General features: G+C 39.5%; 1 protein-coding gene across 3 annotated transcripts in view; it reads right to left on the bottom strand.

Annotated features, from left to right (window-relative positions):
- The window catches only part of LRP6 (LDL receptor related protein 6), a 123,430-nt gene that overhangs the window by 56,796 nt on the left and 41,400 nt on the right, over positions 1-25,234 (bottom strand). For 2 of the 3 annotated variants that reach the window (XM_075162395.1, XM_075162402.1), the window contains exon 3: positions 11,413-11,610. In XM_075162395.1, coding sequence (XP_075018496.1) covers positions 11,413-11,610 — 198 coding nt within the window. Of the gene's footprint in view, positions 1-11,412; positions 11,611-14,817; positions 14,854-25,234 lie in introns of those variants that run through there. The other variant, XM_075162410.1, reaches the window with a different exon arrangement.

Genomic DNA, 25,234 nt, shown 5'->3' on the forward strand with positions numbered 1-25,234 from the left:
AAATTAAAGAGTATACCCATATATTTTATGTATATATACAAACACATGCTCATTAGCCATCACAAAAATGCAGCACAAACATTACTGAAGACAGTTTTTCCAGGTTCTTGTGATGTAGAAACTAATTATCTGTATCCAGGTTCCTCAGAACTAGAATTAAGTAGCTCAATTCTTACAGATATTTTATTCCGAATCATAAAAAAAACTTAGGATGGAGAGGACCCTGAAGGTCATCTGGACCAACACCCTGCTCAAAGCAGGCCACACAAGTACCATTTACACAAGCGCTTCTTCCCACCTCCTTTATTCTTAACTGAATGGGTGCGCATGCATTCCCATGTACACAAGCTCCCACTGAACAGTGGAGATCGCCATCCCGCTCCCAGACTGAAAGCATAAGGGAATGACACACAGCTCTACTACTCTTTCAGGTATAGGGTACACTATGAACATCAGCCTCCCAATTTTCTTCTTGCAGGGAAGAGAATTATTATCTGCATATTTACTGAGAAAACACCCCCACACTGTATGCATCACTTTTGCAAAGAAGTCGGTAACTGAAGTGGTTTAGTAGAGGACAAAAATACTGTTTTTTTCCAAATATTTTCTGTTAAAATATAACAGAAGAGTATATTAAAGCAAGAAACTTGAAGGTGTCTTCTGCCAATGATTCTGAGTACAAAGAGACTGCAGTCATTACCACTCTTTCACCTTAGCTTCTGGAAAAAGATGCCTTATCTTTAAAGTTTCTATTTTTTTCTGCTCCCGAGAAAAACACATACATTCCCTTACTTGTCACTGTAGTGTTCCAATTCTACACTAAACAAAATTTTCTATTTCTTGGTATTTTGCACTCAAAAGTAGGACATACTATCTTTTCTTTCTTTTCTCTGTCTGGAGTCAGGTATATATTTGCTTCTAATTAAATGCACCAACTAAGCTTCTTACAAAAGACTATTGTAATATAATTTACATCTGAAACCTACCAGCCAAACAGTGAAGCCAAACAGTGAAGAATGACACAACACGCTCCCATACCAAGAATAAAGGCATTCTAATTCTGTAAACATTTTTACCAGCCCTACCACCAAACCCTGAATGCCTTCAGATTTGAATAATTTTAGTTTATAGCAGGCTTGGAGACTAAGTCTTTATGACAAATTTATGACATTTGTCGTATGGGACAGAAGCAATAAAAGTCCGAAGCTCTCACTATGACCAAACCTGCACCAAAACCAGCATTCCCATGCACAAGGGAAGCCACATTATTCTGAAGCATTCTGACTATCTTGCAATTCACTTAAAAAAAAAAAATAAGAGGATTTTTAAATGCCATTAGTACCCACCATTCCCGGTGGGAATAAATCTTTGAGTACAACAGAAACTGTTAGACATGCCCAACTTTCAGACAACCATCTATTCATATAACAATGCATAAGGTGAACTGTGACCCTTATTTAAACCAGCCCTTATCTGGAAGGATTCAGGAGCACTTCATTTGACTGCACCATCAGCCACAGCCTTGAAGTGATTACTCTTAAACTTGTATAATTTTTCTCAGCAGATATAAGGTACCACCACATGACAACGGCTTTGGGCCCAAATGCAACAGCATGTATTTCTTGCATCTCATTAAGATGAGTATTTCCGGTAACATGTACTCCATATCCCTTGTTTCCAGCAAGCCATTACAAGATGATAGCTCACTGCCAATCGGCAAAACCAGCAGGGCTTTTTTCCCCTCTGAACATACTCCACAGGCTGCACTGTCAGCCTTGCTGAACAGCAGCCACACGATGCGTGTCAGCACAGAAGCAGTGGCTGAACTGCGCTAAACGAGCCTCCACAGGAGCCTAATGAGGAGGGGGGGAAAGGGCTGGAGAGCCAAGGTGCTAAAAAACAGGAAAAGAAAGGGGAAAGGGACCAAGAAATGACCTTCTGATGGCTGCCGCCAAGCAGTTATGCTTTAGCGCGATCTGCGTTAGGAACTGCAGAGCTCTGGTTTTGGTGGGTGGGAAGAGGGGTCCCGACTTCTGTTCCATTATTTATTAAATACACCCAGGTGAATGAAGGGGACCAGAACATCACCCATAGTACTCAACTGCTGAGGCCGGGTGACAGGAGCAAGCGCTTCTCACCTACAGGGTGTTTCACAAGCACCCACGTGGGGTCGGGGAGCAGCGAGGTCTCCACATTTCTGGCCTCGCTAATAAAGCCACTGACCCGGGTACCAGGTACAGCGCTGCAGGTGTAATTGGACTGACACGACCTGACAGCTCTTTGATGGCAACTATCTTCAGCTTCTACATTATCAGCCCAGGCTTGATTGGAACAAGCGATATGACAGCAAAAAGCACTACATCCTATTATCCTTCACTAAGCTCTTCAGTTCCTTCAAACTGCTATACTCGTATTATTAGTCTTATTAAAAAGACACACCAGAGATGATGAGAAAGTGAGAGATGAGGATAAGGAGTAATCTTATTCGTTCAGAAGATATCTCTAGGCTTCAGCAACATGCAAATTGGCTACATATTAGATGGCACTAAGCACACACTAACTTCAATAATCTTCCCTGCGCCAGGCATATAATCACACAAATTTGCCTTAAAAAATCTTGATGGCGATTGACATTTAAAACATCACCATCTCTACTCTGTTTAGTTGGCGGGGAAGGAAATGCAGAAGGGGACAGCAGAGAAGGAAGATGGGAAGAGAAAAAGAGAGAGAAGATAAGCAGTTTCCACAGAAATTAAATTCCATCTGTGCTGTGTATCACAATTTCCTAAATACAACTATTTATAGTATCATCATGGTAAACAGAGATGCAATTACAATAAAAACTTGTTATAGTAAAGAGTTTTCTACTGCCTGAAGAAAACGTAGATCCAATTTAAATACATTCACCTTTGTTCTATTCTTATTCTGTTAAACAGGCCTATGAAATACTTTGTGAAGATAAAGGAAACAAATAATAAACAAGTTAAAGCAGGCATTACAAAAGGAACTACTGAACTCTTGAAATGGAATACACACATGAAAATTCATAGACAATCTACCCAGTTTTATACTAACAATGACAAAAAAGCTCCTGCTTTAGGATAATATGCATTTCAGACAAAGACTAAACTCACTTGAAATAAAAATTAACAATAAAATGACCAAAAAAGATTTACTTTATATTCATATCCTTTATCACAACCAGGATTTTCTCAGTCTACCTTTATTGCTTTTTCAACTAATACTAGCATTCAAATCCAAATCTAGATTATAGCTATGAAATTTAAGAATTCCTCACACCAAAAAAAGCCACCAAAAATTGAGATACATAAATTTAAAATATCATCAGAATTATAATTTTTCTCCTAGAATTTTAACAAATAGTGTTTTCTATTCAAGCATAATAGCATTTCTCCATAAAAATAAACAAGCAAACACTTTCCATTAACCAAGTCCTTTCTATTCTGGCTGCATTACAGTTCTCTAATTTCAAAAACTGATTAGAACACCTGCAGAAAACCTGAGGTACTTTAGACATCCTGGCCTGTACATCTCTAAGCCATCAACATTCCAGCTTCACAGTAGCGAAACTCCTTTCAGGCGACCTTTGAGGCTGCCTGTGCTCAATCTCCAGGGCAGGGTGCAAGAATTTTCACATTTATGTTTCAATCCATTTCTCCAATGTCCCTCTGGAGGATTCCATACCTATTACCATCTCCTAGGCTATCAGAAGGGAAAAAAAATCTACTGTTGTATCAGTCTTCACAATCCCATTTCAAATACCACTGTGAAGACTGAGAAAAAAATGAAGGTAATTCATCTTAATACTTCATATTTAATACTATGGCAAAATTTACCATACTGGCATCCAATGACAATACAATATTAAGAGCTGGAAATTCATACCAACTAGAGGTAAAACCTTTCTGATTAGTCTATGAATTGTTGAGAAAGTCTTTAAGAGATGCTCATACCTGCAGTTACTGAATTTTGATTTATTTTCCTTCTTATGCTATACCAAGATCAATTTTCAGTTAAAGATACCTGGGGGCTACATTCTTATCAGGCCTTTTTTTTTTTTGCCTCTTGGTATAAGAAAAACAAAACAGAAAGTTGTTATGCTGCAATTCTCATCACATCTTCCTTCACGAAGGATTAAAAATGTAAAGACCCGTCTTCTGAACCTTGCTTTTAGTGCTCATCATGTTAAAGAAAGCATATAACAGACAGGCTTGCATGAAGCAAATGATAATATTTTACACAAAATGTTTCTCTCCATCTACAGATTTCCTAATGCCTGAGCATTCAGGAAGTTGCAAGAATTACACAGCTTCGACTTGTGACAATTGGAAATATTAGCAAGTGGCCAAAGCACTTGCAGCACGAATCCTGCACACCATCAGATGAAGCAGGATGAAAGACTAACAGACAACTGTATAACACCACACCAAGGATGCCACAAGGAGGGCAAAGAGCTCCAGTTCCCTCAGAAGCTTACAAGGTTTCCTCTCCTGCCAACCTAACAAAAACATTTACAAAGCAAACTCGGAAAACTGAGCGGATTTTTACCATGAATGCTTGTTCAAATATTCCTATCAGAATACAAGCCTGGTTCTAATTACCTGAGAAAGTAAACAGGAAACATGACTTGTGGCATATAATACTGTCTTTTAAAACCAAAATATTTTCTTTTTTGCCACTTCTTTAAGCCACGATCGCCATGTGTTTCCAGAAAGTATATGTAACAAATAACAGGTCTAGCAATGACATTTCAAATCCCACCTTCAATGAAAGTCTGAAAAAGTCAATCAGAAGTAAAACTGTGGCTGAGAAATGAAGTCATTCTGCGGCTCATTTTTCAGGCAAACACCATCATGACATGCAGGGTAGATGAAAGGCCTCTGGCAAGAGGGGAGGAGACTGGAAAGCCAGCAGGAGGAGATGATGGAGTGTAGGAGGAAGGTGCACCAGTAGATCCGCTCACTGCAAAGCAGTCTATGTGCTTCCTAACCTGAAGCTGCTCTTCCTTTGCTTTCAGCAGAGCTGTGATCCTGAACTAATTCTGCATTTGCCATCTCAGGTCTTGGAAGCAGTACCGATGAGCTGCTCCGTTGATCCACCTGGGCTAATCACCTTGTACTACATATTTTTATTTAAAGTCTACAAATATGCAGAGACCTGTGACCTAGTGACTCTAGCTATATACACCGTGTATGTGTATCACACACAATCAACTACAGATGTTTTGAAGCTCCACCTTTCCAGCAATTTATTTCAGAAGCACCTTGGGGAAGAACCAAGAAATTCACCCTAGCTCTGTGTCCAAATAATCTAATTAATTCTGCTTGTGCAGGCTTCTCTAGCTGTTTTAATTAGGGCACTACTCGTCTTCTGCACTGGCCTGTAATGTGTTGGTGAGGTATTGAAACAGGGTTTTCACCATAGACTGGATTCTCTTCACTGCTTGAGGGCATTAAGCATTTTTATCTCACAGAAATATACGCAAAGATATACACAGAATGCAATTATTTTATACCTTGCACATAATGTCATATATCACATTAGGTGCAAATAATGAAAAAGAAACTCTTCTAAATGCAGGGACACAGTATTTTTAGTGTTTCATCAAATCTGCAACTAATCATCTGGCAGACAGACATGAGCTGATGCTTGAAAACAGAAACTAGAAAACTCAATGCTCGAGTGCAAACTTAAGACATTCACCTCCTCGCAAGAGCTTCACAGTTTCCTGACAGTTGCTGAAAGTATGTTTTCTTACAGTGGCCTCAAAACCCATCTCATTAGCACAAACACTTCCTGGGGGACCTTGTAAGTGCATTTCCCTTCAGCCAGTAACGTGTTAACTTATTAATTAGAACTGCTGCTGCAGGGTAAAGGAAGAGAAAATTAATTCAAGAGCTGCCTTAGCAGGCCAACCTATCTCGGGTACTCTACTCACAGGAGAGCTGTCTGCAGTACAGTTTTGTTTAATTAGTCCCACAAAAAGCAACTGTTCGCTCTGATAAGAGCAGGGCAAGAGCTGCAAAAAACAAAACCATCTCTTCTATGCACCAATTTAATTTCTTAATTATTACATTCTGACATGAAAAACCGTTCGTTCCTTTCTCTCGCTGGCAAACCAAGGGCATTAGTCATCAACTTCTATGCTCTTCCTCTTTATTCTAATAAGCCCATCACTGGAGTAGCTCGGGCTAATAAGTCCCAGGGCTAGCAGGTAACGAACAATACATCATCCCCGAAAAATTTGCTGTAGAGGTTTTCTCATGAATTTATGACTCTACCACATATTTACTGAGGGCTACTGCCTGTGCTGTCATGCTGTTTATTAGTTTTGATGCAGAGGCTCGCTGACTCCAAAGGGAGCTTATCTAGGTCCTGTCCGAAGAGGTGACCAAAAAAAAGAAAAAAAAGGCTTCCTTTGTTTCTCCCCCTGCATAGTCCTCCCACTTGCCTACTGTACTCTTCCACTATCCGGACCCCTGCAAGCAAGAAGCGAAGCATCCATGCATATCAATGTCCTTCTCTGACATATAAATCTTCAAATTTTAATTCTTCTGTAGTGCCAGGTAGAGAGACGTGATAGTCAGACTACAGGAATAAAAAGAAAAAAAGTTATAGATTTCTTACAGATTTAGATATATGCCCAGAATGTTTCCCTTTCACTTATTCCAAATTTTAGACCATTGAGGTCCGAACCTCAATACTTTAATACTGTCAGTGACACTAATTAAAATCTTTTCCTATTTACATTGTATTCTCTCTCACCATCCAAACCACAAAAGCAGTTTTCTTTGAACTGTTTGAAATTCTGTTTTGATGTAAAGTGGTTAGTTCCTGCTAAATATTTCTCACTTCCCCCAAAGCAATTAAAACTCATGTCATCCTGCTTTACACAAAGCTTTTACAATCATTTATCTGCTACAGACTCTTTCCCACCTCATGTGGGAAATCATCACTAAAAAACTTGACAGATCAAATCTTTACTCATCTGCTTCCTTTGCTAAAAGTTACCAAAACTATTCAGATCTAGAAAATCATATTTTTATGAAGCTTTCAATAACTTTCAATGAAGTCTTTCAATGACTTTCAATGAAGTCTTTCAATAACTCAATTGCCTTTTTAATTTCTTCAATAGATAGCTCCAGCTTCCAGAAGCATAAATATTTTCCCAGGCATGTTGACAGTAGGTAAAGCAGCAGAAAAACTAGTAACACTTCAAAATCATAAAACAAAAAACCCTGTTTTAAACAAGAGAAATTTAGGTAGCAACAAAAAAATTAAAATTACTTTCTAAATATAAAACAGCAGTTAGAAGAACGGTCTAAACATCAAGAACAAATCACTAAAACTAGCAGTTTCTAAATAAGCCAAAAAGTCTGTTTTAAGTCAGATTATGCACTTGATAATGATCTTGTTCTCCCCCATTCTTAACTCTTAAGGAAAATTACTCTAAAAGGTAGCCCTCTTTAAAAGTGGCAGTGGAAAAAAGTTGGCCTAATCACACAATGTCATCTTTTTACAAGGAAACAAGAGTATTTGATCATTCTAGCTGTGTCTGTACAGTATCTATCTCCTCCAACTCCATACTCAATGCATCTTGTATCTCTTGGCCAACCATTCAGGAAAGGGATCACAAAAAGATTTTCATTTGTACTTTTTACAAGTTTTCCTTAACAAATGGATGGCTGTGAAGATGTGAGCGACCCTAAACCCCCTATTATTTGAGCCACCTGACAAGAGCAGCAGCTGAAATAAGCTGCCCAGGAACACATTGTCGAGCTGCCAGACCCAGCAAGAGTGCGCAGGGGACACAGACAGGAGCAACAGATAATGCTGGGTGAAGGAACAGAAGCAGCCATGGGTGCATTTGAGGGGTGGCAAGAAGGAGGGAGAAAAAAGCAGGGGGGTGTGGGGTGGGGTGTGCATATGCATGTGCACACAGGGCATAGGAACATAGAGAGGGAAGCCAGAGGGACTGCTGCTGGGGTGGAGGGATAAGCAGAAATCCTTCTAACCCCAGACGTTATTAGTTCTACCGTTCACAGAAAAATCTGGTTATTTTTTCTTCTTTTTGGGGTGGGGATGACTAGGAGAAAAGACAGAAGGCTTTGTGGGTTTTGGGTTTGGCTTCCCCACCCTCCTCCCCCCACTTAAAAGGAAGATCTCAGGGGTTTTTTTGTTTTGTCTGCAGAATTAGAAATTGTCTTTTCTTTAGTATTAGAAAATCAGTTATTGAAAAAGATGAAGAAAATAATTAAGAACCAAAATACAGAATTACAGCTGTAAAATATCATATTGAGAAAAGTGAATTTGCTGAATAACTGAAAGAGAGTATTTAACAGAAAAGAATCACTTTAGACATTCCCAGATCTTTTTTCGTAAGACAGGCAGAAGCTAAGAGGTCACAGCAGAGAAAAAAAATTACATAAAACCCCATTGTAGAACAGCTTAACTTCTCAAATTCTTTCCTCTTTTTTTCCCCTCCCAATGATGTAATTGCAAAGAATAAAAAACAAAACAAAAATGCCTGGATACAGATGTTGACTCTTTTCTGAATCTTCAGAACTTTCTCACATGCCTAGGGAAAAACAGGTGCTGTTAGAAGTGGTGTGTGCTTCTGAGCACTTAAGGGAAGTCATATGTGCTTTCCTCTCTAAAGACGATTTCCCTTTCTCCCCCACAAATGGTAACATATTAGCAAACTGCCATGAAATACTTCTGATACATTTCAGTATCAGTTTAAAAAATAAACCCAACAACTTTAAAGTATTAGACCAATTGTTTTGTTTTTAATTAATATGTAAGAAGAATTAGTAGATCTAAAAATTTAAATTACTTGTCTATACAGGCCTTCATTACAGGTTTCACCAATTCCAGAGAATTTACTCTGGAATGAGGTACCTGCTGGGACCCAGGTGACTTCACTTCCATGTCATGAGACAGCTGTTAGATGCAGCTTTCTGCAGACAGACAAGGTTGGTCAGCCCCTCACACCAAGAAAGACCAAGAGGCACCTTCACAGCCTCATCTCTAGAATGAATCACTTCCAGGTTAGCCTAAGGCAGGCCAGGGAATAAACACCATTAAAATAAAAACAAAATACCAAAACCAAGTACATTTACACTGCTGCGCAACAGACCACCAGTAAGGGAAAAACTGTAGAGAAGCCTGTAGCAAAAGAAGATTGAAAACGCAGTCATGCTAGCAGGAAACACCAAAGTAGCTCTGGAGCTGGGAAGACTGGAGACACTAGATAAGACAGGGAGGTTTGTGTTCCATAGGAAAAACATGAATATAGATTTGGATGATGGTGGTCGTGTCAATTTTTGTTCGGTGGGCACTTTTCAAGCAATTAACATTTCAAAAATCATCTCTACATCCTGCATCATTTTCCAGGGGGTGCTATCGAAAGCAGTACCATTTAATGCAGCACCTGATAGGCACTCTCTTCCTAGAAAGGCATCAGCCAGACTGCAGTAGTGTGTTGTTACACTGTGGCGGTCCTTTCCCTCTCATATAAAGAGAAGAGCACAAAAAAGGGTGACTCAAGAATAAAATGAGCCACCTAATCATCCTGTTGGACAAAGCCACCAAAGCGGGCTTTAGGTGTGATAGTATCGGTAGTCATTTTGGAGTGGTACTTTCTTCTTGCTAGCATTGTTTGGAGGGTGGGGTTGTTTCGGTTTTGCTTGCTTCTGTTACTCCTACAGCAACTATGAGTATTTGTGTGAGAAATCCACATTTGGACTGCAATTTTTCAGGTGGCAAGCTGTCACACTGAGCCCCACGTGTGATTGCTTTCAGTTGAGATGACTCTCTTTAAAGTTCTGTTACACATCTGGTTTCATGATCTCTCTGTTCTTATCACGGGAGATATACAACATTATAAATCATTTTTAACAGAGAAAGAGATTTTAGGGTATTCCAGTTAATCAGCACCAACTAAAAAAAAAAAAAAAAAAATCATAAAAAAAGACTCAAGTTATTATTGTACATGACAATTCCTATCCCTTTCTCTCCATTGCTTGAAAACTTATGTGACAGTCTTCCTTTTTTAGAGAAAGTATCACTACGAAATATTTCTTTTTTGGTACTAGTAAGTTTTCTTTCTTGTGAAATAAACAGCAAATGAAGGACTACTTCAAAATAGATATCCCTATCTCCATTTTTTGAATTAACAAAGCTAGTTATAATATTCATAACCAAAGACACAAATTTAAAACTGCATCCAACTCCTGTTACCTTCTATAAACAAACACCTATCTCCATTTTTTGAATTAACAAAGCTAGTTATAATATTCATAACCAAAGACACAAATTTAAAACTGCATCCAACTCCTGTTACCTTCTATAAACAAACACCGTTACAAAAATACTGCATGAACTTTTCATCTCTTAACAAGCAGAATTTAAGAAGGAAATGACATAACCTTTCAAACAAGTGTTACAAGAAACTGTGGAGTTCAAAATAAATACCACAGGAAGACAGTGGATATGTTTCATGCATGCTGCCTATGTTCCTATTCACAAGTCCACACAAAGCACCTATCTTGTCAATATGATTGATTTCTTTATGCCAGATTAACTTTTGTGGTGAAAGAAGGGACAAGTCCCCAAGAGGTCAGAACGAAGAGCATAAGAAAGGATATTTCACGCCTAGATACACCAGCTGAAGCACCATAAAAATTTGCAAAGGATAACCTCAAAAAAATCATATCTCTATATGATATCTTGGGCACAAGCTAACTGTGGTTCATTTGTGTGCAAACAGTACTAGTCAAAGCTATCTCATTTAACGAAGAGGGGCATCACCCAAATTAGGGATAAACGCATATATACAAATTACCAGCTATACCCTTATTTAAGAAGTAGCCGTGACTGGATCAAAAAGAATTACATCATCGCTATAAAACTGTTAGAGAAAAACAGTGATTTTAGTGTTGTTCTCTGTAAAGACTGTTTTCCACTAATTTCCCAACCCCTAGGATTAATGAAACTGAAATACTTGTATATGATGATCCATTTTTTCAGATTATTTTCTGCATTTCTGAATATCACAGCAACAGAGCACAGAAGACCTACTGAAAAGGGACAATTTTCCTATATAGTTTTAAACAATTAAGAATAGGATTCAAGGATTTCTTTATGGGACTGGTTCTGAGAAAAGACTTAGTGAGCGTTACAGGATACCCCAAAGAGGAACACACATTCAACTTCACGGTATTGGAAAGGGGAGGACGGGGAAGGATAAAAGTTTCTGATAGTACTAGCTTGCTTAAAATTTTGCGAGTGCTAACATGACAATTCCCCGCAACACAACTTATGACGTTGCTTAAGCAACATCTTCTAAGAAAAGCACCGCGTTACATACATCAAACAAAAACTTCTTACCTATGACTTCCATCCAGATTGGATTTGTGGATGAAATTCAGTTTAGCATCTGCCCAATAAAGTTTCTGTTCCTCGTAATCCAACGTCAGTCCATTTGGCCAATATATGTCCGTGTTGACTATAATGGAGCGGCTTGAACCATCCATCCCAGCACGTTCTATCTTTGGCACTTCTCCCCAGTCTGTCCAATACATGAACCTATAATTATTTTAAAAAGAGAAAAGACAAAAAAAGAAAGCAATCACGTACAAATCTACACATTGGATACAACTTTCAGTAAAGGCAAAGGCGCTCTCTATTCTGCAGAGACAGTGCCTACGGAGCTCTGTTCTACTGGGTAAGGTACACACATCCTGTGAAACACAACAGAACAACGTTACTTTACAAAAAGCTGAAGAAAAACAACTTAAGACAAACCCACAGTATTACATCATGTTATACTTCCATATGTTTCTTTCTTTCCTTGGGTCAAGTGAAAAAGTTGGGGATATCCAATGGATCTTGACAATAATCCCAGAATTCAACATTAAACAGTGAAGACAGATATTACACACTATCATAAAAGGGGAAACGGAAAAAGAAGGTGTGTGGACTTATAGTGGACATAGCAGTTGCACGCGAAGCAGCCAAGTGGATTTGATGAAAGACCAATTCATGTCCTTTTCTTCCCAGAGAAATTCAGAGACAGGCAGCTAAGTCAACATGTTTAGAAGCACAGTTTGCACCCACTGACCAGGCAAAACACTCCATAAATCTTTTAAGACTGGGGAAGCAAGTTTTAAAACATGTTAGCATATATTGGCACGTGTTTAAACATTATTTAGCAAGTAGTGGGGGGAGGGAAGTTACCTAGTTCATTTAAGACTGAGGTGAAGCAAGGGAAACCACTTTATTATGGCTGGAGACTAGTGGGGGGTAAGAATATTTGTCCTTTTTCTGCAGGTGGTAGAAAATGAATTTACTTTTGTGGGTTGTTAACAGAATGCATAACTAAACAGAAGTAACATATAATATAAACAGATAAGACAAAGTGTGTCAATGAAGCTTGCTCTGTTTTGTTGTTGCAGCTGGGACAGACAAGAAGACTACTGTCCTAAATTGCTTCTCATAACCCCATGACATCTGCCAGCATACCTGCTTGTATCTGTGCTCCCTAACCTGGCTCAGTCAAAACAATCCAGATTAGAAAAGATCTGAAGCCTTTAAACTAATCCAGATCATCACACAACCACAATATGTCACTATATGGTGCCCACATGTGAAGAGGCCTGGCCACCCATCCTTTAAAGAAAAACAAATGTGCAACACATTTAAGAAACATTTGCAGATGAAGTTATTCTTGGCAAAGAATTATTTTTTTTATTTTAAAAAGTCAGGAAATTCCATGTCATATTTTTCCCCTTAATTCATGTCTACAATGTGTTTGTTTTAATGCACAGCTATATCTGCAGACAGAAATGTAGCTGATTAACACAAATATTGCCCTATTCGATCCTAAGTGAGTCATTCTTCATGGAGCAATGTGCCTGACTTAAACACAGAGCACCGATATGTGAAGAGAATATGTGAGATTTCTGTAGGCATGAACGAGTGCTACAGAGAAACTGTTTTGCCACCAGGAAGAAGAAAAAAAACAAATAAATTTTCAGATAGGTAACACAGTAGCAAGTCACCTAGTCAAGCTATGCAGTAAGAAAGCTACATACTTGAAAAAAGAAAAGTTAAAAGAAGTCAGGCAGCATTTCACCAGTGAGCACGTGTGAGAAAGAAGAGAGAGAGAGATATTTATTTAAAATTCTTTAAAAAGACCCTTCTTTGCCCCAGCTGTCAAGTCTTAGACTTCCAAATACTTCATCAAGGTTAATAGGTTCCAAGGCCCTGGCCACCCTGCTAGACTGATTTTTCAGGCTGAAACAGTTCATTAGTCGCTGTACAGCCCCATCTTCTTCCCCATCTCCCTGAATGCATTCCAGCGCATTGAACTCCATGAGCATTCCAGCTCCATGAACACTTCCACTTGCATGCAGGTTGTAGGTTTCTATAGCTGCCTCAACCAGCATGGGTGCCAACAACAGTCACTTTCTTACTCACAAAGTGCACTTATGCCCTTTTCTGCAACAGCTGAGCAAGTACAGGGTATAGGCACCAGGTATAGAAGCAGGAGGGGATGGGAAGAACTGTGTAAAACAGCTGGAAGAAACACCCCCGTCATAACCATGCTTTAAGTTAACTGCAACTGCTAAGAGGCAAGGGAGACCTGGCTAACATCCAAGGGAGAGTGGGGGGGATGGACAGACAGACACGACTGCAAATTCCCATTACTGCAGAGGTCTTTCTACAGATTTTTCTACAGAGATCTCAGATCCCTCTTCCAGGTAATATCAAACTGATCACATATGTGTGCTGGTTCCTCCTTTCTGGAAGGCTTACAGATTCTTGTTTCATTATATAATGGTTGGTAAGTAATCCATACGGAGACCATACAGAAAGTAAGATGTTACAACATACATACTTATTGAACAATGGTAAGCCAGCCAAGACAAGGTAAGGGTCATTCTCCCTCCTCCCCATCCTCTTCAAACATGTTTAATTATTTCCATTTAAAAAAAAAAACAAACCAACAAAAAACCCCAAACAAACAAAAAAAAACACACAAAAAACCCCCAAACAAAACCAAACCAAACAACAAAAAAACCCAAAACAACCCAGCCACCACCAAAGCCCACAGGATAGAGCAAAATACTAACTGAAAAGTAATGTGTTGTCCTAAATTATGGCATTCAGATACTGTTCTGTTTGCCTCTCTTCTCACCTAGTTATGCTTTGCTATAAAGTTTAAATCCAGGAATCAAGATTTTAATTCTAGCCCAGAAGAGGAGAAAATAAAAAATTAAAATTAAATTCTATACTACCCTTTGAATTTTAAGGAAGAAGCCCATATATATGTAGCATGTTTACTGCACAGTGGTACAAGCACAGAATTGGGCTCCATGCTGGGCAATCCCAAATCCATAAGATCCAGAGGGCAATATACAGACACGCTGTAACTGACTTCAGCAAGCCTGAAACAGGACTGCTTTCTCATGCTTCTTAACTTTGGCTGATAGTACTGTTATTCCAGGCAGTTACTACAAGGACAGGCTGGTAGTAGAGCTCTGGACCTGCCCAGCTGCTTGTTACTGCCTCTTTGCTGAAAGTCACCCCCCACCAGGGTCAACAACAGGGATTGCGAGCCCAGACCTCACTGCTGTACTTCACATACCAGCTACTTCATCCAAACTCATCTGTCCAAGGAGTTTAAAACTAGTATGGAGAAGCAACACAAGCAAATCTAGAAACTGCAAAACTGAACAAATGTACCCCTATGCCTGGGGATTTTTAAACATACATGGCATACTTTCTTACCTAACAGGAGTACCAGACTTAGCAGGAAGACCTTTTATTTAGTATCAAATCAATCCATATAGAGCCAAATCTCTCTTCAACCTAATAAGAAATAATACCACAGCTGATTAAAACGGATCCCATTAATCTAGTCTTCTTTTTCCTACTTAAATAATTAAACACTGCATTTTAAAAAGCTTTGTTTTTAATATTGAACTGCTTCATTATTTTTCACCTGTTGTATTTTCTCCATACTGTTAAATGTCATGCTTGTCAGACTTTACTAGCAGACTTTGGAAATGGCTGCGAGCTGTTATAAAAATCTAACAGAAAAACAACAAAAACGAAGTGTATTTCTATTTATCTACACTTGTAATTTTAATATTACGGAGTCATGTAAGGAAATTATACAGCCCCCTCCTTAAGGAATTAAGGCACATCAAGTATTTGACATATACTTAAAGAAAAGAGGAAGGTTCTTAGACTGCAGTACTTAGCTGGTATTTTGTTTGACTGTGGCCCAAAATCATAGAATCATAGAATCATTAAGGTTGGAAAACACCTCTAAGATCATTGTGTCCAACCGTCAACCCAACACACCATGCCCACTACACCATGTCCCTAAGGGCCCCATCTACACCTCTTTTAAATACTTCCAGGGATGGTGACTCCACCACTTCCCTGGGCAGCCTGTTCCAAGGCCTGACCACTCTTTCAGTAAAGAAATTTCTCCTAATGTCCAATCTGAACCTCCCTTGGTGCAACGTGAGGCCATTTCCTCTCGTCCTATCGCTTGTTACTTGGGAGAAGAGACCAACACCCACCTCGCTACAACCTCCTTTCAGGTAGTTGTAGAGCGCGATGAGGTCTCCCCTCAGCCTCCTCTTCTCCAGGCTAAACAGTCCCAGTTCCCTCAGCCGCTCCTCATAAGACTTGTGCTCCAGGCCCTTCACCAGCTTCGTTGCCCTCCTCTGGACGCGCTCCAGCACCTCAATGTCCTTCTTGTAGTGAGGGGCCCAAAACTGAACACAGTATTCGAGGTGCGGCCTCACCAGTGCCGAGTACAAGGGCACGATCACCTCCCTGCTCCTGCTGGCCACACTATTTCTGATACAGGCCAGGATGCCATTGGCCTTCTTGGCCACCTGAGCACACTGCCGGCTCATGTTCAGCCGGCTGTCAATCAGCACCCCCAGGTCCTTTTCCTCCGGGCAGCTTTCCAGCCACTCTTCCCCAAGCCTGTAGCGTTGCCTCTTGCACGTACTAAGAGCAGAATGTTGGTTTATCTTATAAGGTTATACCATCTATAAAAATTATGAAGAAATAGAGGAAGAGCTTTGATGGTTTTTCCGTACAAACTTTTTTCCATGCATCTTTAGATTCAGCATTTTTTAATTTTTGTGTCTTGGGCAGGTAAGGTCAACCCAGGCAATAAAACTTCCTCTTAAAAAGCATCAGAAATCACTATGCACTGTACAGCTGTAACTTCACAATTTTGATTTGCCCCAAATTAAAAGATTTTGCCATGGCAAAGAAAAAGAGGAAACAGCGTTTCTTGGTTGCATTCTGTGCGACGAACAAATATAATAAATAACAGAGCTTCTTTTTTAAAAAGCTCATAAAGTTCTAGGCACTCTGACGGCAGAATATCCCACATACATAGAAAAAAGCTTGTAGAGTACGAATACCAAGATTAAATGCTGTAATTTAGCAGTGATTTCCAACAGTACACACAGAGGGAGAGAAATTCATCCCCAGCACCCATCAGCTTTGCAACTTTCTGATCCGCACTGCTCCCCACACCGATGCAGATCCTTTCAGCCTTGCTATCCCACACGAAACTAGGCTCCTGCTAGGAGTGTCATTAAAACACCAGCCCCCACCGAGATGCATGCATCTGTTTCACTCACTGAACAGAGATATCCCACGCGACATTTAGCTGATTTTAAGGCAGTTAATTGGGACACCTTACAGGGCAGACAAACGTTTACCTTCCTGAACATTATTCAGTGGGAAGAGCAGCTGCTTAATTGGGACAATCAATTATTTGATGAGGCCCTTCACAGTGAATGCTCCAACTTTGCAATTATGCTCGTTTCAGCCCCTAAGAACCTCTGAGCTCTACAGGGACCCAAACAGCCACCAAACTTCAGAGCCCACAAAGGTTTCAGAAGTGCAGCAACCCCTGTGGAGCTCATCAGCTCTGCAGTGGTCTTTGTGAAATGCAGCCCGCTCTGGCTCCAGCACTGGCAGGACTGGCACTCATCTAACGAAGAAATACAAAGTTGAACGATAAGCGCTGGAGTAATTCAGGAAAATTACACACAATAAATATGTGTTTGGCTATCGAAAATAGCTCTTGACTTAAGAAGAAGAAATGTTCGTGGCCCTTCAAGAGTTTAAGACAAGACATTCGAATCAAGTGACCCTTCAGGTATCCTTAACAGAAACTTCTTGAAGCAGGTTGACAGAGGAATGGAAACTGCAGTCCAGAAGGACACAGTAAGTATCGAATGAAACAGAAAATGGATTTTCAAATAAGGGGACTAAAAGTACCACAGGAAGGTTTTAGTACAAAGTTTCTCAACTGATTGCAAAATTGAGGAAATATTTTCAGTCCTCCAAGAGAAGCAAAAAATGCACACAGCAAATTAAATATGGAGATAATTATTCATAAAAGAGAGGAAGAAATATCCCTTTGGGATACAATCAAGATAAACATGAGAGAAAAGATGTTCTTAGCTAGCTGAGAACTGTACTCTTTTACTTACTCACAGAGACAAGCTATTGTAAGTGTGGACATTAGTCATTTTTAGAGTTGCTCTACCATCATTTCTTATGTTAACATTCAGTGCACTCAAGACCATTTTTTATGCAAATTAACTTACCGTATGCAGCTTTTCAGCTGCCTCTACAACATCACTCTTGCACATACTAAGAGCAGCTACGTGGGGAATGGGTGTGAAGTAAGTAGTGAGCTATTAACATCCTAACACCCTGAATTTCCTTGCCTCCAACTTACTGGTTTTAGGAGCCCACAGGCTCCCAACAAAGCTGCAGTTTCTCATTTCAGCTAGGCACAGCTGGCTCAGAACCACCTGTCTTAAGCATTGCTACATACACCGGACAAAAACAAAACAAGGTTTCTCACACTGAAAACCAAGCCTTTTTTATTTTACTCTCCTCAAAAGCATCAGTGTGCCTAGCAAATGACTGAACAACCCAGATGTGCTCAAAATGCTTGACAAGCAAGCACCAGCAGACCAAGCCGCACCTTTTTAATTCCCCCCACCCCGTCCCCTGATCCCCATCCCCTGCATCCTGGTGAAGGCTGGAGGCCTGGCAGGACTCCACAGGTGCTTGCACCTCAGCTATTCCATTTCACAGCCCAGATTATTAGTGCTCAGACCATCAAAACTAGACATGAGTCTGTCCAGTGACTTTAACACAATGACCTGTAACAGAGACATCTCATTCCGCCACCGTTGCTAACAAAGCAGTAACCTTGTGCAGAAACAGAGGTCAGTAACAATGAACTACTGCAGCCTCCATAGCTGACCCGCCAGGGATGCTGAAAGACTCGACTGACAAGAGGGAGAAATCAATGTGCAAAATTCCACATGTATGTATGTCTACCATACACTAGAAAAAAGTCTACTGGAACACATATTTCATAAGGCATACAAATATTTTTCCCAGTATACTCTATACTGGTTCCCTCAAGAGGAAGGAGTTATCCTGGTGATAGTACTTTTATGCAAAAGACTGCATTTATCCTAGGACATCAGGCGAAGACCCACTTGTAACCAGTATGGCAATATAAGGATTTCCACTTTAGAGCTGGCTTTAGTCTCCTATTCAGACCTTATCTAGCAGGAGAAAGAAAATTATCACCAGACCTTCCCTTTTCTTGGCATTCATTTCTAAAATAAGGGATAAATGCAAACACTCCAGTTTTGGAAAGAAGAAAACCTGAGATGAAGTGATCAGAAGCTGATGCTTTGTTTCTAGCTCAGTATCAACAACACAGTATAAAAACAGAATGAGATTTTGGAGATGGTTTTCACAAGCTCTGAAAAGAATACCTTAGCAAAAACACTAAAAGTCATTCATAAGAAATCAACATGGAAGCACAGACTTATGCGATATTCTCATTTCATAAACAGAAAGAAACAACTCAGTACACAAAAGTATCTCTCAGCCATCATGCCGTCTGTTTTCAGGTATCCTAGTTTAAAGAATATGCTAGGCAATCTGACAAGAAAAACACAGATGACTGATTGTTTTTCATTTTCACCCAGACATTTCTGAGAGTCCATAGGAAGTAAGATTTGATTTAACTGTCAAACATACGCTGATGCACTGCAGAGTCACATGCATATGGTTGTCCTTTCGGTCACAGATCCCAAGGAAAAAGAAAGAGGTTCATTAAAGAACAAGAAGCAGCACTTTTTGCTGAATGCTCACAAAGGCAGAATTTCAATTGTTTGTGCAGGTGGAAAGGTCTCTTGCTCCTTGAACTTGTAAATTAACCTTTCCTATCTCCAGGCACAAAGGTCTAACATGCCTTCCACAGTTACGAAACAGGAGCCGTTTTCTGGTTTCTCCTAGAGCAAGCAGGAAATAAAGCTTGTCAGAACTCAGCAGCATTTAAAAACAATATTTGAAACAATTTTCCCAGTTTAAGCCAAATAAATATAGAAAGAAACAATTTCCCCTCTCTGCTACCTATTTTACACCATCACTAGACCCTAGCTGACTGCAAGATGGACGTAAGATACAGATGTGCTTTGGAAGGCCTCAGCCAGCCCTTTGCACAGGAATCACTCCAGATGTAATACACCAGACCCTGCGAAGTTCAGCCAGCCTTTTAGTGGCTGGCAAGCCAACAGAAAACTAAAACATAAGTTAATGTAACAGGAGATGGACAAATTAACAAAAGCAAAATTCTTGCCTTCCAACTTACTTGGTTCTTCAACCATAACAAGAAAGTAGCAGAGGAAAGCAAACCAGCTGGCATTTTTGATAGACTTTCAAAAAACAAACACACAAACAAAAAACCCCCCAACAACTGTGCCACAGTCTCTCAAGAGGCCAAGAAAGATGCTAAGCCAGGACTGCGTGCTGTCACTGGGTAGCTCTTCAGGGCTGAGGAGTCTCACAGAGGTCTGCCCTGGCAGTGCCTTGAGCTGTAGTCACTCAGCATTGCCCTGGAGGAGCCCGCATACACAGAACCACCTGTTTCAAACAGCTCTTTGAGGTCCTTTTAAAAGGTGCAGATCTATACACCTCTGAACTGAACAAAATGCTGAAAGCAAGTATAAAAGAATATTTAGCTACATTAAAACTACACATGGTGGAAAGCAGTGAGAAAACAGTAAGATCACTGTTCACCATCTTTCCCAGATAAAATTTAAGTCTTTTGTACAAAGAAAAAGAATCTGTTTCTTTACAGGGACTTGCACTAAAAATACAAACCTTTGCACTGTAAATATTTAGTTTGTAAATGAGAATTTAGAATTCAGCAATTTCAAAGAGCCTTGGGCTGAAACTAGACAAGTCAGCTGCTACCATGAATTTTTCACTCCCTGCTTTGACACACAAGAATCTTTTCAGTACAGTCATAATCAAACTCGCTTCTTATCTTTCAGTAAAAAACTGGGAGAATTCTTCTCCTTATCTCCCTATACATCCTGAATACAGGAAGTGGAGAAAAGTTTTCCCTATACTTGTATCTTAAATTGAAGCCCTAGAAACACACCCACTTCTCCACAGCAGGAGAGCACAGTCATACGTCCCAATCGCATCACCCAGCGCATGACGGCGAGAGGGAGAAATCTGCCATTTGGCATTCTGGGCTGTTTCTTACAAGCAAAAATCTAGTCATCCCACTGTACATTGCTGTGCAAAATTTTGAGTTATGAACCGCACACAGGGTACTACACAGATACATCAACTATGCTCACATTAAACAGAATTTGCTGATATAATTGCTATCCTAGCCATCCTTAATGCAGACGCAGTTTACCAACAGAGGTTTTTATCCAAGACCTACTCACTTAACGTCATTCTCTCTTTTACTGGATTAAGTTGGGGCCCAATCAATTCCCTGAAGCAGCTCACCATACTATTGAGTGGGTACCTGTGCTAAAACATGAGAAGGCAGGATGGCACTGCCAGGAACAAGAGGAGAAAAAGAACTAAAATAGCTGAAAAAAATATCAGGGAGATGCTGTGTCTTCCATCAACTGAAACTGGGGAACAGCATGTTCAGTAGCATGAGATCCTTCTGCAATTTTTCCCCAGTGAGATTTTTTTTTTATCATTCCAAGCAAGTCTTTCATCAGTAAAACATCCCCTTGTTATTCAGCCTCTCTCTCAGTACACTATTACCAACTGGATCATTTTTATGTTCTTGATTCCCGACTCCTCCAAGGAACCCTAATGAACTTTAATGCTCTGCCAAACCAAGCTGGCTCTTACCCTTCATATCACGTTTCCAGCACTCTGCTAATTCTTTTTTCATAGTTTCCATCCTATTGTTTGGTATGTAAATCAGACTTACTTATATGTAACCATCATTCCTCAGGCTTCTTTTTTTTTTTTATTAAATGAGTTTATAATGTCATTTAGGACTTCAGTACATTTGCAGTGCAGTGTCTGTCCTTGTGATTTGTTTATCAGTTTGTTGATATGGAAACCAACCTGATGTCCTCAGTAAGGAACACGCAGGCAAGCAATTCATTCATTTCAGCTTTTCTGAAATGGCTTTATTTGCCTTGACTGTTTTTTTTTTTTCTTCTATACTTTGATCATCCACTAGACTCACTAAATCCTTACTCTCCTGTAAGAAAGCAGCATGCACCAATTAGTCTTTTCATACTACAAAATTACCAAAAATAAGGCCTCATTTTTAACCCATCAAAAGCTACATGGTGTTCACTACAAAATAAACAAAAAAACAACAAAAAAAAAAGGGAAAGAGGAGAGATTGCTCTATGGAGAGTAAAAAGAATAGAAATAAAGGGACATAGTGTAATTATGGTGTAATTAATGCATAATGAGACAGGCTACATTACAGCAGAGATTTGGTTAGAGCCCTAATTCTGGAGATACAAACCTAGGTGGGCTTGGCTTTTATTGAGAAGGAGGAATGTTTTCACAGAGCATTTAGAAAGGCCCACTAAATGCGATCTTAATACTGGCCAAAGGCTTCACACTCAGATGAAACAAATATCTCTTCATTTTTATATTGAAAACATGATTGTCAAACAACTGAGATGGCTGAGACTTCCCTCAATCTTTTTTTAGGTTAGAATTCGCAATAAAGTAAGACTGCTTTTACTTTTCCATTCCTAGTTTAAACAGCTCAATATCAAGTACTCAGATTCAATTTTTATGGAAAAAGTGGCTATGCATTCTACAGCAACTACATTTCTAGTATTTATGCATCTGGAATTCTGAAGTTAAAAATCAATTAAAATAGCTTTAAATCCAAGTCATTAGCATTTCTCCCTACAAGCTTCTTTTGCAGGTCATTCACCTGCTCTTCTGGTAAGAGCCAACATTAACCATGCACACTGCATACAAATCAATTCTGGCACAGAGATGCGTCGAAAGGGGTGAAAAAAATCCAAAATCCACCCCCAAGCACAGGCCACACTCACAAGACATTTTCTAAGAAGGCACAAAGAAAATGCCCACCAAACTATTACACTAGGGAGGGGAAATCCATGTATGCTTCCAATCACTCAAAAGTGTCAATTTAAAACTTTCAGCTCAACCCTTACTTGCTCTGAAGAAGAAAAAAAAAAAAAAGTGCTGACCATCAGCTCACAGAACTTAAAATAATTATACTGAATGCCATTGAAAAAAAATTTAAAATATACAGGCTGTTTACAAACAAGCAGAGACATGTTCTTCCCTGTTTTCACTACAGCATCTGGAAAAAGAAAAAAAAGGATCACATTTTGAACAACTTAACTAGATAAAACCACAAGTTTTGAAACTCAGCTGGTGCTTGGAAGGGGGAGTGGGAAATGAGTACTACAGAAATTATACAAAGATACACTGATAAGGGAAAGCTACACTGATTTAGCAACAATGTGGGGAACTATTGCATACAGAAGCAGCTTCTAGAAATTGTACCTCGTTTAAAAAACCAGAGATTTTCAAAATCGGCAAAAACCCAGTTTTCTTAGTGTGAAACTCTGATGTTCACAAAAGCAGAAAATGCGATTCAAGCAATATTTTGCTCATTTAAATAATGTTGCTTTCCTGCCCAAGAAATACTATACGGATAAAACTGATCCAGCTGTTTGCCGTTGCTTTTGCCAGATGCTTAACACCTCTGCTGCATCAATGCAAAAGGCAGAGAGTTGAGTCACTGATGTGGAAGGGACCAACAACTCCTCTCCTTATACCTACTGGCTGGCTATCTTCCTCTGCACTAATAAACATACTTCAGGTCCTCTCTGAAGAATAAGTCTCTTTTTCTTCCCTTATATCTCACACACACAGAGACTCAAGCATCTCAAGCAAGCTAGCTATTGCCAGCCCAGGCAGAGAAGATTAGCACCCCTCAGTCCAGAAGACACCATCTGGCTCAGGTTTTGTGAAGCATGGAGGATCTTCTTGCGCTGCGCCAATCCAAGAGGGTGAAGGCAGTGCAAGCAGGGCTCACTTGCTCTTCCACTCAGAAACCCTCCAAAGAGGTGAAAAAGAGCTGCTGGTGACAAGACAACAGGAGAAAAATGTAGAGATGTGCAGAAATCCCAAGTATAGTGCTGGCACTGAAGGAGCCGAACTCGGTAAATCTGTTTTCAAAATCAGACATTTTACTTAGGGTTTACCTCTGATACCAAAAAACCAGCCAAACCCAACATTACGTGGCACAATTCAGAAGAATGCAACACTAGAGTATATCAAGCAGGCAGAAACTGTGCAAACATAACAAAATCTGCCCAATTCAAAGCTTTTCCTGCAGAAGATAATAATTTGAGTGGTTTTACAGAAAAACTCATACAACTATTTTGCAGTATTTTAACAAAACAATGAAATCATTTTTTGCATTTGACTTGCAAGACCAGCTGTCACAGTAAACAAAACACTAACTGCATATAAAGTAAACTATATGCTAATACACATAAAACAAGCATAAGAAAAAACCTCAAAACCAAATAGACATCTTTTCTCTATATAAATATATCGTGAATTTACTTTCCAGTACTTTAAAGACTCACTGTTAGGTGAGAAATCTTTCCAGTATACAACTGCATTATATTAGAAAGCTGGCAGTCTCTCTTATCCAGCTATAAAATGCTCCCCAATTTTCCATGTAGGAATAGAAAATGGCAACTTTAAACGAGTGATTTAATCTGATATAATATTTGTTGCTGTGTTTTCTCTCACTACAGTTCATCTGTTAAAAATCTGCAGAAAAAAGGCACAGAGAAAAATAAAGAGTTGAGAACATTAAACTTGAGCATAGCAAAAGCCAACATGCATAGGTGGAGAAATTTCTTACTGCTCTGAACCAGTGGGAGAAATCTGCTTATTGAAACTGAGAAGCACAGGAGGAGCTCAGGCACTAACCCTGTTTGAACAGGTTCCAAGAAGGGAAGACGGAAGTTTTAGAATTGCCTCTTTTACTCCACTCCTTCCCTACCCTATACTTTAAGACTTTTAAAGAAAAAAGGAAAAAAAACCAAAACAAAACAAGTTACAGCTTGTTCCAAAAAAAAAAAAAAAAGTGCCTGGTACATTTGTGGTTTTAGTAATTCTGTGGATACTCAGCACAATGATGGTTAATTCATTTTATAAGAATATATATGCACCATAACATACCCTTCAGAACAGCCTGTTGGAGACACCACCACTTGGTCAAGGGGTTATCAAAGGGGAACAGTCACCCTCCAACACTCAGCAAGATTTAAGCCAGCAGAACACATGAAAAGGCATTTCTGCTTGTACATAGATACTTATCATTGTTGCAAATTGATTTTTAGTTTTGATTTTGCTCTAGGGTCAAAGTTACTGTCTCATTTAATAGGAATCTAACATATCTAACTAACTCGAGAATAACATTTGGAAGAATAATTTAAAATGTGAGAACATCCAGAGGGAAAACTGAGAAGTTCAGGCCTGGAATGCTTAAAACCTGCAATGCTCAATGCCACAAAGGAGCAAGTGATGCATGTGTTGATACACAGCCAGGAACTTCACTTCTATTACATCCTGAAGCTGCTGGCGGTTTTTTGTCTTTTAAACTTGGTGTGGCAATGTTCCCTTACCTTTATGTTTCTTTCATAATACTTTGTTACCAGACTTGTTTTAATAGGGAGGAATCCACAGTCCTCTGTGCCATTTTGCAGGTGCCTTTTGAGCTGCCCCCAAAAATGCAGGAAAGGGCAATTGAATTTGCAAGTGACGACCTAAC

The sequence above is a fragment of the Calonectris borealis genome, chromosome 1 (genome assembly GCF_964195595.1).
Source record: "Calonectris borealis chromosome 1, bCalBor7.hap1.2, whole genome shotgun sequence".
In the NCBI taxonomy this organism is placed as follows: Eukaryota; Metazoa; Chordata; class Aves; order Procellariiformes; family Procellariidae; genus Calonectris; species Calonectris borealis.